Below are 17,943 nucleotides of genomic sequence, written 5' to 3' on the forward strand. Positions count from 1 at the left end.
AAGTCATGAAAGGCAAGGAGCTACATCCAAGATATTCTATCCAGCAAAGCTATCATTTAGAATGGAAGGGCAGATAAAGTTCTTCCCACGTAAGGTCAACATCTGAGTTCATCATCACCAAGTCCTTATTATATGAAATGTTAAAGGGACTTATCTAAGAAAAAGAAGAAGATCAAAACAATGAACAGTAAAATCACAACAAACTCATAACTATTAACAACTGAACCTAAAAACAACAACAACAAAAGAACTGAAGAGGAAAGCTAAGCAAACAACGAACAGGAACAGAATCAGAGAAATGGAGATCACATGGAGGGTTTTCAGTGGGGAGATGGAGGGATGGAGGGGAAGAATATGGGGGAAAGGTACAGGGAATAAGAAGCATAATTGGTGGGTATAAAATAGACGGGGAGAGGTTAAGAATGATATAGGAAACAAAAGTCAGAGAACTTCTATGTACAAGCCGTGGACATGAACCAGTGGTGGGGGTAATGCTGGAGAGTGCAGGGTGGAGAGGGGATAAAGGGGGGGGAATTGGAAAAACTATAATAGCATAATCAATAAAATATACTTTTAAAAAAAAGAAGATAACCAATTGATGTTTCTCTTTCACATTGATACTTCCTCTCTTTCTCCTTCCTTTCCCTTCTCTCTAAAATCAAAAATAAATAAGGAAATAAATACACAAATCTGATATATCCCTTCCATGCTTGAAACTCTTTAAAAAATACAATTTGAAAACCAAGACTAATTATTAAAGCAAAATTGCCCAGCATGTATTAAGCATCTGGCTTTTGTTTTGGTTGGTAATAGGTACAACTTCTTGGGGCTGATGGCCTAGAGCAAGATGTTGGTGAGGCTGAAGATGATGAATCACCAGAACAGCGAGCCCGGAGACCAATGAATGCATTTCTCTTATTTTGCAAACGCCATCGCTCCCTTGTACGTCAGAAACACCCCAAGCTTGATAACCGAGGTGCTACCAAGATACTAGCTGATTGGTGGGCTGTTCTTGATCCAGAGGAGAAACAGAAATACACAGACATGGCCAAGGAGGTAGGTTCCAGTGACAAGGTTTTTATGGTAGACATGAGCAATCAACCCTGTAACTTCAGTAAGCAAACAGGGAATTCCCACTGAAGGCCAGCAGCAGAAAGGTGAATTCTGAATTAGGTGTTAAGTAAAAACATAAGAAGCTTATTCCTATTTCTGAGTTCTGAGTTCACTTTCCAAACACTGGTAGAGTGCCAGGAGCAGTATATTACCAAGAGGTTTTTGTCTTATTGTACATACTCCACTGATTGTTAGAAGCAGTTGATTTTTATGAATGGTGATTTATTTATTATGATTTTGTTCCTAAATAGTTTTTCTGGGAACTCAGCTTCTGTTGTCAGAAAATGCCTGTAGTAAAAGATGGCAGACTTAGGTTACTCTAGTTGTATCATGGGAAAGAGTCTTGATCTAGTTCTGATGCTAAAGAGCTTTGTGATGGTATCTAGGTCAATCTCCGGGTCTCAGCTTTCTTCATTTTTTTATATTAGAATGAGGAAGTTAGATAAAAATTTGTATCCCTTACAGCTCTAACAGTTTTTGGTTTTGTAATATACACAGTTATCAAGAAATATGCTTTGATCCCTGTGTTGTTGGTAATGCAGCATGAATATTTGAAACTAGTAAATGACAGTGGAATAGGATGCTTTGTGATATGTGCATGCATGTTAACACTGTGTAGGCAGTAGTTGGTGAGAAATATTTCCATGCAGGAGGGCTATTCAGAAAGATGGGACATTAATCAATTCTAAAATGATAGCAATGACTAAATTTCTTCAAAAATTGTATACTGCCCTGTTTCTAAATTAATCTGAAATTAATGAACTCATTGTATATGTAAAATATATTGTGTAGAGACTTTATTTATTTAAAAGATTTTATTTATTTTTAGAAAGAGAAGAAGGGAGGGAGAACAAGAGAGAAGCATCCATAGGTTGCCTCTTTTATTCATTCATGTATTTCTTTCAGAGAGAGGGGAAGGGAGAAAGAGAGAGAGAGAGAAACATCAGTCAAGTTGCCTTTTGCACGCCCCCCCAACTGGGGACCTTGCCCATAACCCAGGCATGTGTCCTGACAGAGAATCGAACTGGCGACCTTTTGGTTTGTGGGATGACACCCAACCCACTGAGCCATACCAGTCAGGATATAAAATATATAGTGTAATGGATTTATCAATTAAGGAGAAAGCAAAGCAATATCATTGTGGTTAAACCTGAAAGGACTAGTTCTAACTTTATTTCTTCAGTGTTGCCACTTGTAAATGTTGCCACTTATAAAAAATCTTGATTTATTAAAACCCTACCACCCAAGCATTTGTTAAATTCTGTGAAAAGATGAACCAGCAGAGGACAAAATACAGAGTTTCAGGTGACAGATATTATTAGGCCTTTCAGTGTGTGGAAAAATATAAATATTTTAAGTGATGTGGTTTTATTGAGTTGTTTATTAACAAGCTAACATGGAACATAAAAATTTTTTGCCAATGTTCAGGGTAATTTGAATCCAGAGTAAATGATTAGCCTAGTTGCTATGTAATTAATGCTCACATAAGGCTCAGGAATTGACCACTGTTAAAGAACAGGATTTTTACTATGTAGAGAATCTGGAAAATTTAAAATCATTTCTAGTAACCTACATGATTTTAAATGTTTCAGTAGATTCTCACTAGCATAACAGTAATTAACAGTAAAACTTTCTCATTAAATAGCTTTAGATCTTTTCATAGTCATGCTTATATGGTAAAATAAACAATTATCTGAAGCCTCATAGGGAACTCCATTAGCTTCCTATAATTAAACAATCAAGTTTGTTTTTGGATTGCTGTTTTTGGATAATAAGCAGCCTGTACCAAGTTTGTATATTGTTTGCCATTTCTTAAATACTGCTAATTTTACAAACCCAACAAGACCACTTGAGGAATATTATTTTCATACAGGAAATCCCTTACTAATTACTTAATTAGGGTCACAATATTTGCCAGAGTGGTGCTGTAATGAAATTTGTTAAGGTGGCCCCCTGCAGTCTGCTTCAAATGGAGACTGTAGATGGATCTTCACTTTGCATCTGGCCTTGTTTACATATGTTACTATGAAATGTTGCCTTATTCCTGGTGCACAGTGTGGAAGATTCAGCTACTTCCAAAGTCAGTTGGTTTCTAGTTATAAGCAATACTTCTCAAAATTTACTTACTTAAATGGGTTTGAAATTACATTAAAGTGCAGGTAATTGTTTTGTTGCTTTTTTGTGTTAATATTGCGACCTTAATTGAAATGTCAGTTTAATAAACAAAAACTTACTGAGTTGCTTCAAGGTACCAGGACCTGTGGTGGTTGCTAGTGATGAATATGTTCTCAGTTCCTCAAGATCCCTCTCAGGCAGTCATTTTAAAAACTGTTTTCTTTGTGTAAGTTTTTAATTTTAAACCCCCAAATTTAAAATGCATTCTCTGTTAGGACAAGACATATTCTTTCAGCATAGTTGAGTGTGAATGTGAATGCTTACGTGATATTCACCAATATCTATTCTGTCATTATCAATTGAGTGAGAAATACTTAATTTTTTTTTGTTTTTAAAAGAAACATTCTAAAAACAGTAGTGAGTAATAATGCAACTTTAGAGAGATTTTCTTTTATCTGCAAAAACTTTAACTCTTTTATTGCTTCTGATTATCTTCTATTAGTGCATCTAATGAGAGGAAGCATCCATTCTGGGGTTTGTTTTCCATTTTTTGAATTATTGCCCAATACTAATTTGCAGTATTGGAAAAAATGATTGAATGAGAGCTTCATGTTCTCTGATGAATCTCATTAGAGCAATCATTTGGTTGTAAGTAATGTAAAAATGCCATCCTAAGAATATCACCTGGGTAGCTGTCTTAACTTCAGCAATGTGCATGGTGGTGCAGTGTTGTGGCTGTTCACAGGTTCCAATTTCTGACTGTGACTGTCCTTTAGGAGATGCAGAGATAATATTTTCCTTTTAACATATTTATGTATGTACTTTTACAAGTATAGCAATACAAGTCCGCCTTATTGCCAAATAAGGCTGGAACCTTCCACTATTCACTGAAAGTAATGATTATAGTTAATTCACAATCAGTTTAGAGGATCAAGTATCTTGACTTTCATGTTGAGCAGAGTCAGTGCAAAGAAGAGAGGAGAATCTGGAAAGCTAAGGCAGTTTTGAATGACCTTTATAATAACCTCTCCCTTTTTGTGTGTAGAATCAGAGGCATGAGGCTGAAGGCATGCATTTGTTGATTGATGGGTTCATTCTGGACTTAATATTTTACATAAGCACAAGCATGTAAAGTCAGTTGTAATTGTCCCCACTCTTCAGAGCAGGGATCTCAGGCTCTTTGGAGTTAGTACCTTGACCATTCATACATTTGTGGAGCTGGAATACTCTTTGCCTGTTTAACTTTGGTACCCTTTTACTACTATCCGCTGCTCACTTTAGAGGATGGAGAGAGAGAGATAAGTGGATTTGAGTTAAATATGGCAAAATGGTAATTACAAAATGTCATGGATCTTGGGGGAAGAGTCTGCCTGTGCTAGGGGTGGATATTAAGTCGGGGTATGTCAGAGGAGGCTTTATGAACTTGATAGAAGCTGACCTGGGCTTTGGTGTAGGATTCAGAGAAAAAGACAAGGGTAAGACCAGAAGTGGGAAAGTAAGAACAAGTTCAAGAACAGTAAGGTTCATTTTGCGCCAAACCTAGGATATGTGTAGGAGTAACAAGAAATGATGATGTTAAGGAAAAATTATGAAACCATGCTGCCAAGTTTGGAGGTTCATTTGTATGCCAATAAAACAATTATGGAAAAATGCAATAAAATGTAACTTGAATGTAAACTATGAAAGGCTTTTGTAAATGTTGCTGTCTGTTGTTGTCAGTAATCTAGGAAACATTGTCATCAACATGCAGCTCCCTGGAGTTTTTAGTGATTAGTTTTTCCTCCATATTTCAAGAAAAAAATTAGCCAGTTTTTGGTTATTCATTTACAATTGGGATACTTTGTATAAAGACCATTCATTCCCTTGTGGTCAGAGATGGATTCCTGTGGCTATTATTACACAGAGAGGAGCACCTCGTTTATCCAGCATCCATGAGAACCTGTTACACATAGTGATTTCTGCAAAGGAGAAATTCACCATTCCATTAAACACTTTTTATTTTATATATTTATCCTGGAAGTTTTGTTTAAATTTTGTTTTTATTCCTTCTTACGTAGTAATCAGAATGCCTTTCAAATTTTTGACAATTATAACTTATTTTTTGCAAACAAGAATTATTTTATAATCCATAATTTGGTAAGACCTTTATGAATAGTTGCATTTTATTTCAACTCATTATTTACAAACAAGAATTACTTTATAATCTGTAATTTGGTGAGACCTTTGTGAATAATTACATTTTATTCACATTTTTGTGTATTTGATGATTCTCAACTATGTTGTTCTTTTGAATTTCCTCTTTGCTTTCACATGGGTCTGTCTGTGGGATCTACTCTCCTTTGTCAATTGACATTTCTCTCCTCTGTCAGTTGCTTTTGGCCACCGCTGATGAAATGACGTATTGTTTATGGGGTTTTCTGAATGTGGCTTCATTAGGGGCTCCATCACTTTGGGAGGATGTGGATAATAAAATGAAAGATTTCGACTCCATGTTTCACAATATTCCTTGTTTCTGAGACCTTTCCCATTCCTGTATTTCAGATATTAGTGCTTTCCTACTGTATTAAAAACAATATTTTAGCATTTGTATTTCAGATGATAATAGTTAATTTCTGAATATAGACTATCCCATCCAAGGTTCTTTTATGAAATGTAACTCAATCCTCAAGTGAATCCCACAAAGTTGATATTATTTTTCAATATGATGAGGACACTGAGGTCTAGAGAAGTTAAGTGACTTATCCAAGGAAGCAAGTTAGTAGTAGTGGAGCTGTGATTCTCCTACTTGGCCTTCACCATTCTCAGATCTTTTGAGCTTCTACCTCTGGAAAGGGCAGGAAAGATGCCTGCCCTCCCAAGGTCAAGGTGAGATACAAAAAGGCAATGAAGGTGCAAGCATTCTGTAAAGTTTAAAATGCTATGTAAATGTTAGCTTCATTGTTATTTCTGATAAGCAAACTTATGTTTGTTTGTATTTGATATTTCACCTATTCATCATTTACTATTTTTATTAGGAGCTGTGAACACAATGAAGGGCTACAAAAATGCAAAATTTGTCTTCAAATCACAAGAATCAACAAAACTAAATACATCATTTGCCTAACTTAGCAGATACTGTCCAATGTGATTAATAGCCCCTAAGAAAATAGATGTTCAATTAGGTGAACTAATGACTTGATTTCAAAAATATCAATTTGCTAATCGTTAGTGAACACTAGCATTTAAATATTCAAATAAAATAAAGTTACAAGGACTTATAATGACCCCATAAATAGTGATAAATAAACCTCACAGTGAGTGATAAGCTGAAAATTTAAACTCAGTCTTTTACTCATTTTGGTGTTTGTTTCAGATGTTAATTTTTAGATTGATTGTGGAACCTAATGCTGAAATTCATGTAAGATTTTTGGTAGTTTTGTAAGAAGAAAGTTTCAGTTTTGAAAGATGTAGTCACTAACAGTCAGATTTCCCAGGAGTCCTCTTTCTCCCCTCCAAGGTTGATCTACTAAATGAGTTCTTTCCCAGTAATATATCACATCCCTTGTTAAGAATCATTTGTATGCTTTGGTGAAAGTCAATACATGTTATGAAAGTGATTATACTGTCATTCTTATGAAGGAATGATTACCAGCATCAACTGTTTTTAAAGCATTGACCAGACTAATTAAAGCCATCATAAATGAACTTCAGATGCAGAGCTGTGCTGAAGACGACATAAAGCAGTGACAGTCGCCAACTATAATCATTTCTCTTTCTCTCACACATATTCCACCCACTCACCTCCCTCTCACTAGTTTGTGTGCATCTACTAGATGTCAGGCACTCATTAGACACTGGGGATGGAAAGAGCACATATTAGAGTCTCTCCCTTCATATTGTTTACAATCCATGATTAGCCATACAAACATACAGGGTGGGGCAAAATAGGTTTACAGCTATTCATATGGAAGATAATACAATAATTAATAATAGTGCAAGAATAAACTGTTTCGCATACTGACAACTATAAACCAACTTTTGGCAGGCCTGTATATTTCTTTTTCCACATGGCCCATGTGGCTTTCCCTGGCTCAGGTATGAAAAATGGTTTTGCAAAGGGTCAGTAAAAGGGGAAGCTACCAGTGGGTTGGAGAACAAAGGGCAAGAAAAAAGCCTGGAGTATGTGGGTTTTTATGGAAAATGGTAACTGAGAAATCACTGTGAGGGTTAATATGCTATCACTATATCACAATATTGACCTTGCAAAATCTTAAACTCAGTGTAAATGATCAATACCAAGACAGAATTCCTTAGCTCAACCAAGTATGTATTGAGCAAAAGGGTTAAGAATGTGGGAGATAGAGAAAAGAATAACACAACCCTTGTCTTTAAGGAATTTAATGCTTAGATTCAGAGGCCATAAATTCATACAAAGACTCACAGGTCAACCCAAGTAGTCTATGAACACCAAGGGTGACCAATACCTGTGAGGCAGGAAGAGCCTCAGGGTGTGAGGATATCTATCTGTCCTTGGAACTGGGCACCTCATCAGTCATTTGCTCTACATCAGAAAGACCTAATCATTTGTTGTGACAAGGTTATTAAGGAAAGAAATGAGGGAAAACTCTACATAGACTGTATGTATGTATGTATGTATGTATGTAGTGAAACTTAGCATGCTGGTCAACTGGCCAACCATGTTGGCAACTATCTATCATAACAGGATGAAAAGGGCCAAAGAGTTAGCCCCCACCTCTCTGGATCCTGAGGGCAGGGCTGTTCATGCTGGGGCCAGGAGGGTAACTCAATTATCCTCTAAGAACATCACCCACAAGCTATTGGTCCTATTTTGTAAATAACCTCTTGCTAAAATAAAGTTTTCAAAAATCTCCCATTAGCAAAAAGCCGTTTCATGGCTTCCATTTTTCTCTGCTACTTTCATCCCATTAGGTAACCTAACTGATTCTACTTACAGACACAGCTCCTGATTTATGCGAGGTGCTCAGTAAATACTGGCTCCCTTCTCTCCAACTCCAACCACCACCACATTTCATTAGCAATAATGAGTCACTGTTATTCAGAAACGGTGGTAAATACATCCCCTTTGTGACAGCATTTTGCCTGCTTCATATACGACAATGACATTATTATATACAGAAAGACAATAACTTATGTTAATATTTTAAAAATTGGGTCCTAACATTACTTTCCAGATCATTTATAAGAATGGAAATTTGATCTTAAAAAGTACCTTAATGTTAATGAAAAATATATTTACTAACTATTCTCAAATTGTTTGTTTTTAATGCGGGGGTGAGGGGTGTGTGGCTACCTAAAATAGCAGTAGTATTTCTAGTTATTAGTGCAGTCTAGATCTTCAACAGAATGAAAGAGATTGGCAACCATGGTGAGTAATAAGGGGCCCTGGGAATGCCTATACAGAAAAAGGCACCTAATTCTGGTGGAAATCTGTGAAATACTGCCATAAAGTCTACCAGAATTTTGGAGAAAAGATGACAAAGAAAATTATCTGATATTTAAAAAAGAGATGTAGCACATTTTTAAAAAATTTTGTTAACTGCAGGGGGCTAAATGAATCCCTAACAGAATATATTTTGAGACAACTGTACCTCTTCTCTGTGGTAGGCAGAAATCACATTTACAAGGGTGAAAGAGGAAAGGAAGATTTACAAAGTGGCACTAATCTCTACTTCCTCCTAGGGCCTTTCCCTCACACAATTTCTTAAAAAAAAATATGTAGATAATAAGACTTAATAGCACTATCTTATCTGAATTGTTGCTAGGTATCTTTAATAGAAAGAAAATTAGACTGTTTTATGTAATAGAACATTGACCCTTAAAACTTTTATGATAAAACCACTCCAATAAAAATGACACACTTCAAAAACTAACTTGAGTAAGTAGCCACAGAACTGCTTGGCTGTTATATTGCGGAAAAGTCATAAAGGAAAAGCTGAATGCAAGGTTAGTTGAAGCTGAGTTTAGCTATATATATTGTTACCTAAATTGGGTAATAAGGATTATTGTGGCAACAGTAGTTCATTTTCATATGCAAATTTTTAAAGGACAATTTTACTTCCTAATTTGAGTAATTAGGAGAAAAGTTAATCAGTTTGTACTAATTTAAAAAAATTAAAATTTCAGAATGTTTTTAAAAATCTTTGTTACTTTTTAGAAAATAAATAGGGATCTGGGTAAGTAAACATCTACATTTCTGGAAGCATATTAATAGATAAATTTATGTTAACTAATTAGAATTGTAGAATACTTGTTTTCTTTAAAAAATGTGTTCAGTGAGGTTTAGTAATTTCCTTAAGCACTTTAAACTTTCTTCTTACAAAACAGTTTACAGCATGAATTTGCAATTTTTCAAAGAGTGCGAAAGTTAACTTTTATCTACATCCCTTTGAATGATCACAGATTCCAAAGTCATCAGGATTTACTGTAGTAACTGGAACTTTCATAACCGGAACTTTCTTCTTATAACACTACCAAATTTATTTTCTATTTCTCATGACAAATATGTTAATTTGTTTGAAAGTCTTTTGTTACTTTATAGGGTGGTGACCTTTGTCCAAATGACTGTTCATCTGGCAGACCTGGCCTGTGTGTCCTTCGCTGGAACACAGCAATGACGCCTGTGTCTGCTCCTTCCCTCCACCTCTCCCTGCCATTTGTCACTATCTGCCTCCAGACAGCAGGCACGGCTATTTGTCTGCCCCGGCTTAATATGTAAATCCCCCCACGTACATGTAGGATAGCTGTCTCTTCTATCATGTTTGATACCTCAAATACATCCTACTATATGATGGTAAATTCTTATTTGGTTCTGGCCTTGTATCCTACGTTAATTATTTTTTAAGAAAGGTGAACTGTATCTTACAGTTTTTTATGCTTACCTTCCTTCTACATGTTCCTGTGTATCAATATGCAGATGTATGGCTTTTAGTGGGGAAAAAAAGGATTATTCAAAAAATTTGAACTAAGGTAATCATGAATAATTCTAAACCACTGACTATCTACAGTACAATGTTCATTTATATAGTTTAAGGTAAAGTAGCAAGGAAAGTTTGTTATTTGGATTACATATACTTTCCTTACACCAAGAACAAAGGAACCTTTTTTTTTCCTATTGAGTTAAATAAAAAGCTTTGGAGCTTTTTTTTTTTAATGGCAAGCTAATGAGATTAAAATAATTGCATTAATTTAATAAAGTATCCACCAGTAATAACATATAATAGTTGAAGAATACATAGGAAATCCACTTTACCAAATAACAGAACTTTTAGTAATATATAATGAATAGAAATAAATATTTTTAACTTAATTTTGTTACAAAGGGGGAAAGAAGTGGCAGATGTGAGAAAAAGGGCTAGAGTGGAAGCAACAGAAAGAAAGGGGAAAAGGAAGGTGTCACTGAAGGCTGATACCTCCAAGTAAAGACATGAAGTCTGTGATGGGTGAATTGCAACATCACACATTACAGCTCTGGACACATTCACATCAGTGATCATTTGTGCTCATTACAAAACCCTGGGATGTTTTCAGGTGCAGTTACACTTAAGAAATGGAGGAATTGAGGATGAGGTGTTAAACAACTTGCTTAATGTCCACATTAGGCTAGTAGCATAAGTGGATTTTCAACCCAGGGATCCAGACACAGTGCCCAGTACTCTTTCTTCTACGTGGCCTTGCATCTTCAAAAGACTGAGAAGTTACGTATCACTTTGCCCTTCCTTGTTCCCCTTCTTCTATTCTCAGTCTTGGTTCATTTATCCCATAGCTGATTACTTTGCTCTGATAACTGTGCCTGTGTTTTCCTTACTAGTACATCAAAGTACAGATTTAATTTTTACTGTACTTACCAAATTAAGCAGCAAGCAGAAGAACTTTGCTACTGGCTTTGGTGTTGACTCACACTTCATAATGTGCAGCAGATGCCATGCTGTGCACTTCTGTTTGCAATAACTCCAGGCATTTGGTGTTTTCAGTCTATGGAAACCAAGGCTGAGGCCCAGAGGTGTTGTATTCTCCATTTCTGGTCTCTATCCTTGGTCACTGTAGCTCTAAGTGGAAGGGTTAGGGTTTGAACTCTGGTTTTTCTGTCTTCAAAGCCATTGACTCTTTCCATGACAAATAACTCCCTCTCTTCACCAAGGTCAGACAGCATTTTGTGTACTAATAAAATATTGAGGGTTAAAAAATAAAAAATTTGTTGGCTCTGTATGCTCATCCCACAAAGAACTTTTTAGTAAATTAATTCATGCCTTGAATTGTCCTTCTATGAGGAAAGCTATCAAAGTTACTGGAAGTGTTTTCAGTCACTTTCCAAATGGAATGATGATGTGAAGACAGAACATTTTCAGTTTATGTACTAATTAAAGCCTGTTATCTATTCTTTGTTTATAGTATAAAGATGCCTTTATGAAAGCAAACCCTGGCTACAAATGGTGTCCTACCACAAACAAGCCTGTGAAATCCCCAACGCCCACTGTCAATCCACGAAAGAAATTATGGGCCTCCCCATCTGACTCTTCAAGAGACTTGCCAAGCCCCAAGAAAGCGAAGACTGAAGAAATGCCTCAGCTTAACTTTGGAATGGCCGGTGAGTTTAGACACTATTTCTACCTGTTCCTCAAGGACAGGGCAATACATTTAGGCAGTACTTTTCTCAAATAATATGGAGAGAGAGAGAGAGAGAAAGAACCAAAACATATGACCAGTAGGAAATAATGGCAAATATAATATAGGATATCTTAAAGCTTCGGAGTGTAGCATACATGAGTATACACAATTAAAGAAAGGAGGTATAGACCAAGTGGTAGAGTCACTGTGAATTCCTGACATTGGCATTATGGAAAAGCAGACAGCAATGCAGAGATGTCAGGAGCCCAGGGAATTTTGTAACATAACAAAATTTTTTAACGAGACATACACAGTAAGCTGTCTCAGTAAGCACCTTAGTTATTGTGAATACTTAAAAGGCCACAATTATGTAGATCATCTGAGGATGTGACACATTAAGGGCGAGAATATGAACAAGTCCATCTCAGATCTAAGATGGATCTGACAGTTGTTTCTTAGAGGAAACTCCCATTCTACCTATCTCCTGTCCCCATTTCTGTACTGGCTGAGAAAATTTAAAATTCCAGGTGGTACCATTTATTATGGGACCTTTGATACTCTTTGGGTGTAAGGAGTGCTGAAGTATTTATAACAGAGATAACATACTTAAACTCATCTTGTAAATGTCTCTGTCTTCCCTGGCTATTGCAATGTGGTACTCAACAGAGAAATTTTCCAGGGTGAAATTGAGAGATTGGGCAGGGTGGAAGCATTGAAGTTGATATTGAGCGATAGGGTTCCTATTTCATTATCACAAGCAGTTTTCTTCTAAATGAGAGCACTGAGCCATTGGTAATATGGAAAGTGAAGTTGAATAATATTGTGATGACACTTCCTTTTTTGTTTTAATAGCCAGTAGGCCAAATCGATGTACTAGTTTAGTGTATGGTGTTCATAGTATAACAATGTATGTGGTGGGTGCTGTCATATGTAAACCTAAGAAATGCATTCTAATATAATGACAGCATTCTTGGAGAATGAAGCCTTTAGGTGATTGTTATGTTAGGTGTGTAGTATGACTCTTAAGTGAGCTTCCAAAATGATACTTCTGCATATCTTAGGAGAATCAAAACAGAGATCTTTGCTTGTTTTAGCTGTCACTTTGTACAATTTTAGCTTCAAACCACTTGCTAGTAGTCTTGATGAGCATTCTGGACTTCCCAGATTCTATCAGTTGGAGTGTTTAGAAAAAAAACATTATCAGGACCAAAAAAGAGTATGTGCTTCCAACTGAATTCTTTCAGTTAATATTATCTTCCATTGCTTTTTCTTCCAATTTTAAATCTAGGTCAGTCTGCAGGTTTTTTGCCTTCAGTGTCTCCTTATAAATCAAAAATAATTGTAGATAAATTACAGAAAGCTATGAATGATGTCTGTTTATGGTGTCATTTCTGACAGTTTATTAATCTACCTTTTATACCTACAAATTAGAAGTGGGGTGTAGGCTTCAACCAAGATATTTACAGGTTAGCTTTTAAAAACTGTGTCCTTTATAGTGAAATACAGGAAAAAAATTTTACAAAGAAACATCTTTCTTGAATTTATCTTCTTATGTAGGGACTTGTTGGAAATGGAAGTCTGTGATCAGAGCCCTTGGTAAGTTAGGGTATAGCATGTAACATTGGTCTGATAAGTTCAATTATTTCCTTTTCTACACAATGAAAGCAAATTGATTTGCCTTTAATTAAAACATGGGCCTTAGCTATTTGAATCTAAGGTATACTGTAGGGCATTTAGGGGCTGGTTTAAGCTTTTCCTTAACATAAATCTCATGTTTTGTTTTCCCAATGGTTCTTGTCACATGACATTTTGCTGTTTTGAATAACCTCAGAGCAGTCAGTTGCATGATTTCCAAGAAGAGAAAGCTGTGTAGAATTTAATTTAGTGTAAACCCTCTTGGTGAAGGGAAAGCAGACTCTTTATATAAATTTTTGATATTTCTATATAATACTATATAAATATTAATATAAAGCATGATGATAATTTCTTGTTCTGTGTTTTAGTATCTTTACAGCAAATTTCTTGGAAAGTCACATTGGTATATAACTTAAATAAAATTATCATATAAGTGTGTTTCTATTTTACCTCATAATCTGAGCTAACAGGTTTTTGTCTTTATTGGAAAGCAATCATCCGATCCTCCTGATCTCTAAAATGGCACCTTCAAATGTGTTTAGCTGCCCAAAGAACCAAATTAAACTTTTCCGTCTTGCTAAACTCATTTCCCCCTCCTGATTTTTATTTTTTAAATAGGTTTAAGTATCTGTTTTAACAGCCACAATAGTTCTTAACCAGCAAAAAGACTTGTTTCTTCAAATGAGCATGTTCCTACGTATTCTATATGTGTGTCTTCCTTTGTGGCTACCTTTTAACATTAAGTCTTAACCACCTGATCATTTGTTGATGTATTTTCCCCTCTAATAACCTCTTCCTCTTTTTTTTTAACTGCCTCAGATTTTCTTTTCAATTTTTCAAAAAAAATTGTATAGAAAATGTGGTCAGGGTTGCTTCATGAGTTCTCAAGACAGATTGTGTACAAGGATATACTTTTAAGGTCATACCTTTAAACAAAAATTCAAAAAAGAAAAAGAAAAGAAACCCCTGAATGTCTTTAAGCAACAGTATACCTCACCCTCACTTTTAATTGTAGACTCCTGAATTTAAAAAATTATTTAATGAGTGCCCACATGCATATGACAGGCACTGAATTAGGCATTTTCACATATTTAATTGAAGTTCTGAAATTTAATTCATATAAGATAACCTTCAGGAATATAGGTTTCTAATTGTAGTACTTTCTTTATTTATATATAACCTGGGTCATAGATCTACCATTTTGCTGTTTTTATTTTGTTTTTCTGTTTCTGTTGATTATTGAAGAAATGAACAAAGACCTTTGGTGATATAAAAAGGATTCATTTTAAGAGGGCCTGACTATACCCCTAAGATTTAGTATGTCAAAAAGACATCATTGTTAATTTTAAGTTTTAAAGAAAGATTATTTGAACAAACCCTACTAGATTTTGCAGTCCCATTTTTTTAAATTTTTCTCTGTTCTCTAGTTTCTGATAGCCTGGTTCTTTTTATCAGCCCGATTTTAAATAGCAGAGACAACAATTTGAGGATAACAATCTCAAATTTCTTAGAAGATAAGTATAAGCACTCTTCTGTTTAAAAAAATAGAAACCCATCTATACCCTCCATGCAGTAAGGAAAGAAACATCACGTAAAGGAGATCATTCGGTTATAAACAGCTGTGGTGTTGAAGGAGGTATTATGTTGGAATGGCAGGACAACAGTGATATTTAAAGTGCCGATAAAAGTTGAGTACTAAGTACATATATGCCAAGCATAAAGAGTTTTGAAAAGTTTTCTGTAGAAAGCTATATGTGGTTCTGTTGGATTTCTGAAGGCTACTATTTGAGTTTTCTTTTTACTCTGTGTCGATTATACGTACTTCGTGATTGTAAATTGATGATTTGTTTGTTTTTTGACTTAGATCCTACTCAAATGGGAGGACTGAGCATGCTTCTTTTAGCTGGAGAACACGCCCTTGGCACATCAGAGGTGAGTCAGTTCCTCATTCCTCTCCATTCTGCTCATGCAGACATTTGTATTCTGTTCACACTGTTGGTTCTGCACACGCACTGTTTGCAGCTCATGAACAGACTTTACTTTTGTTTTCATTAAGTTCTGTATGTGCATTATATTTTGCCTTGGGGGTAACAGAAGTGGTGTAAATGAGCCCAAGAGGAAACAACGACACCTGAGGTGCAAATTTTGAGGGTCTGTGAGCTGAGGAGTAAGAAATGCCATGTACAGATCCTTTGACTTTTTCCTGGGTCTGTGGAGTGGGTCCTGTGATTCATTCAGCCCTATTCATACATCCCCTACTTTTGTAATGTTCTCATTCAGACTTGCTAGGGATGAGGTATTTTAAAGCATGAAACTGTCCGTCTCTCTGGTACCTGAATAAATCCAAACTTACATTTTAAAAAATCAAGAGGCATGGCATTCCAGGTTGTTTTATTCTTTAAAATGGAAAATGGAAAGGACTGAGGCCTTCATGACCTTGGTTTTATGGTCTTTTACTCCCTATATAGTTATCAGTCTGCTTATGCTAAACATTTTTAGGCATGGTTTTGATGTGCAGATAGTAGCACTTAACCATGCATAGTTTGCATTTGTGGAATTCTTCTTTTTGCCAGACTCATTTAACAGAGACCAGATGAATTAACCTGAAGGTCATGTTATTTTACCATACTCGGGAACTGGGGATGGAAATTTTTTAGTTCCCCACCAGAATTGCTATGTAGGGCAAAGTAGCAGTCAGCTGAATTTTATTTCATTTCTTTTACTTTCTTTTTTTAAATTGTGAGTGTGTCATACAGATGACAGTTGAAGCCTGTTCAAATAGTGATTTTAGAAGATACATATAAGATTTTTTACATCACAAAAGCCTTTTATTGTAAATAGTTTACATTTGGGATCCATAGTAGTTGATCAAATGTTCAGTTTAACTTATTTTGATTTCATTCAATTCAGTGGAGGAAAAACTAAGTTGGTGGACTGGTAGTTATTTTACATTGTACTAATGTTCAACTGAAAAAAAGTAAATATGTGACTATGTTCCTCTGTGTACTTATTCAGCATGTTTGACTTCCTAACATAATAGTGTTTTTGAGCATCACTTCACTTTCTAACGCATGGCTTCTACCTAATAGCAATCAGATTAGCTCTCACTTGAATGTCGATACCCCAAGCGTGTCCCGAAAGGTGAATGCGAATGTTGGAATAATAATGCACACTTGACCTTTCAACACAGACTGACTCATAATTTCCAGCCAAGCATTCTATTGTGAAAGTCAGCATCATCTTTTCTAGCAGATTAGATCACAATGATGTTTTTCTTCCCAACATCTATTAACATTCTTTCTAACTTTCAGAAACAAATGTAAACCGATAAACATCTATAGAACTTATAGATAGATAAAAATGCTAGTTAAACAAAAGAATGCTTTTTTCCCTTTGCTCAAAGTTTGACTCCTGGACTCTTTTTAGTGAGAATTTGTCCTCACTTTTAAAAAGAGCAGCGTTCTGACATGAGCAGTGTTCAACGTTTTGTTTCTGAAGAAGAAGGGGACGCCATTTTGAGAATTCTCAAGCTACAGAAACAAAGCTAAATGACTTTAAGAAGTGAATCGTATAGAAGAGAATCAGCTAAGGAAGAAGTTGCCAGAAGTTAGGTCTTTAAGAACCACTCCTAAGAAGAAACTTTTTTTATACCCACTTGCTCTTTCAAATGATTTATTTCTTGTTGCTTTAGAAGAGGAAGTACTTAATAAAGTGACAAGATAATATACATTCAGTGCAATCATATGATGGGGGGAGTGAGGAATGGAAAAATGATACAAACTAAGGTTATTAATAAGAAAGATCTTTAGGCATAAGTAGAAAAAATAATTTTGAACAACTGCTGTTTTTATAAGAGAAAAAATCAGCCATTTCTGGCCACTTTTGTTTCTTACCATTTTGGGTGGGATGTTTGAGATGTTTATCAAAATAAAGTTAGCTTTTGACAATCTAAATTAAAACTATTGTCCATTTTAGCTGGAACTGCGCATCCTGCCCAGCCTCTCCCATTTGTCAGCACTGAGGCTTAGAGCCCAAAGGATCAAGTCTTTTTACCCAACTTGATTGGCAGTCATCTCCCAGGCTACATGGCTCAAGACAATGATGAACTTGCATGAGCTCCTCAGCCCTCCAGACATGGGTCCAAGGGATAGAAGTTGTAGAAGTAGCCTGTAGTCTGTGCTGCACTTCCACACTAGTGCTCTGCCACACAGCTTATAATAATAGTAGAGCTTTACTCCCGACGTGAAATCAGTAGTCTGGTGCCCTGGGTAAAACCAGGGACTTTTACTTTCAGCCAGGTGATTTGACTTGTATTCTAATTTGGGGATTGCTCAGTTCTGTGCAGTGTTTTTTGGTTATGCTCTCTGGGATATCCAACCCAATAGCCTTCTCAGCTGTAGCTCAGTCCTGGTATCAGCCAGACAAGTGCAGTGTTTTAGTACCAGGTTCTCTTTA

The 17,943-nt window shown here is 35.7% G+C and overlaps 1 protein-coding gene across 16 annotated transcripts in view; it reads left to right on the plus strand.

Moving 5' to 3' along the window:
* BBX (BBX high mobility group box domain containing) overlaps positions 1-17,943 on the plus strand; it is a 263,476-nt gene that overhangs the window by 179,267 nt on the left and 66,266 nt on the right. For 15 of the 16 annotated variants that reach the window (XM_036018045.1, XM_036018041.1, XM_028504979.2 and 12 more), the window contains 3 exons: positions 814-1,056; positions 11,638-11,833; positions 15,353-15,420. In XM_036018045.1, the coding sequence (XP_035873938.1) occupies positions 814-1,056; positions 11,638-11,833; positions 15,353-15,420 (507 nt within the window). The remainder of the gene's footprint in view (positions 1-813; positions 1,057-11,637; positions 11,834-15,352; positions 15,421-17,943) is intronic. The other variant, XM_036018050.1, reaches the window with a different exon arrangement.

This window comes from Phyllostomus discolor, chromosome 2 (genome assembly GCF_004126475.2).
Source record: "Phyllostomus discolor isolate MPI-MPIP mPhyDis1 chromosome 2, mPhyDis1.pri.v3, whole genome shotgun sequence".
NCBI classification, from domain to species: domain Eukaryota; kingdom Metazoa; phylum Chordata; class Mammalia; order Chiroptera; family Phyllostomidae; genus Phyllostomus; species Phyllostomus discolor.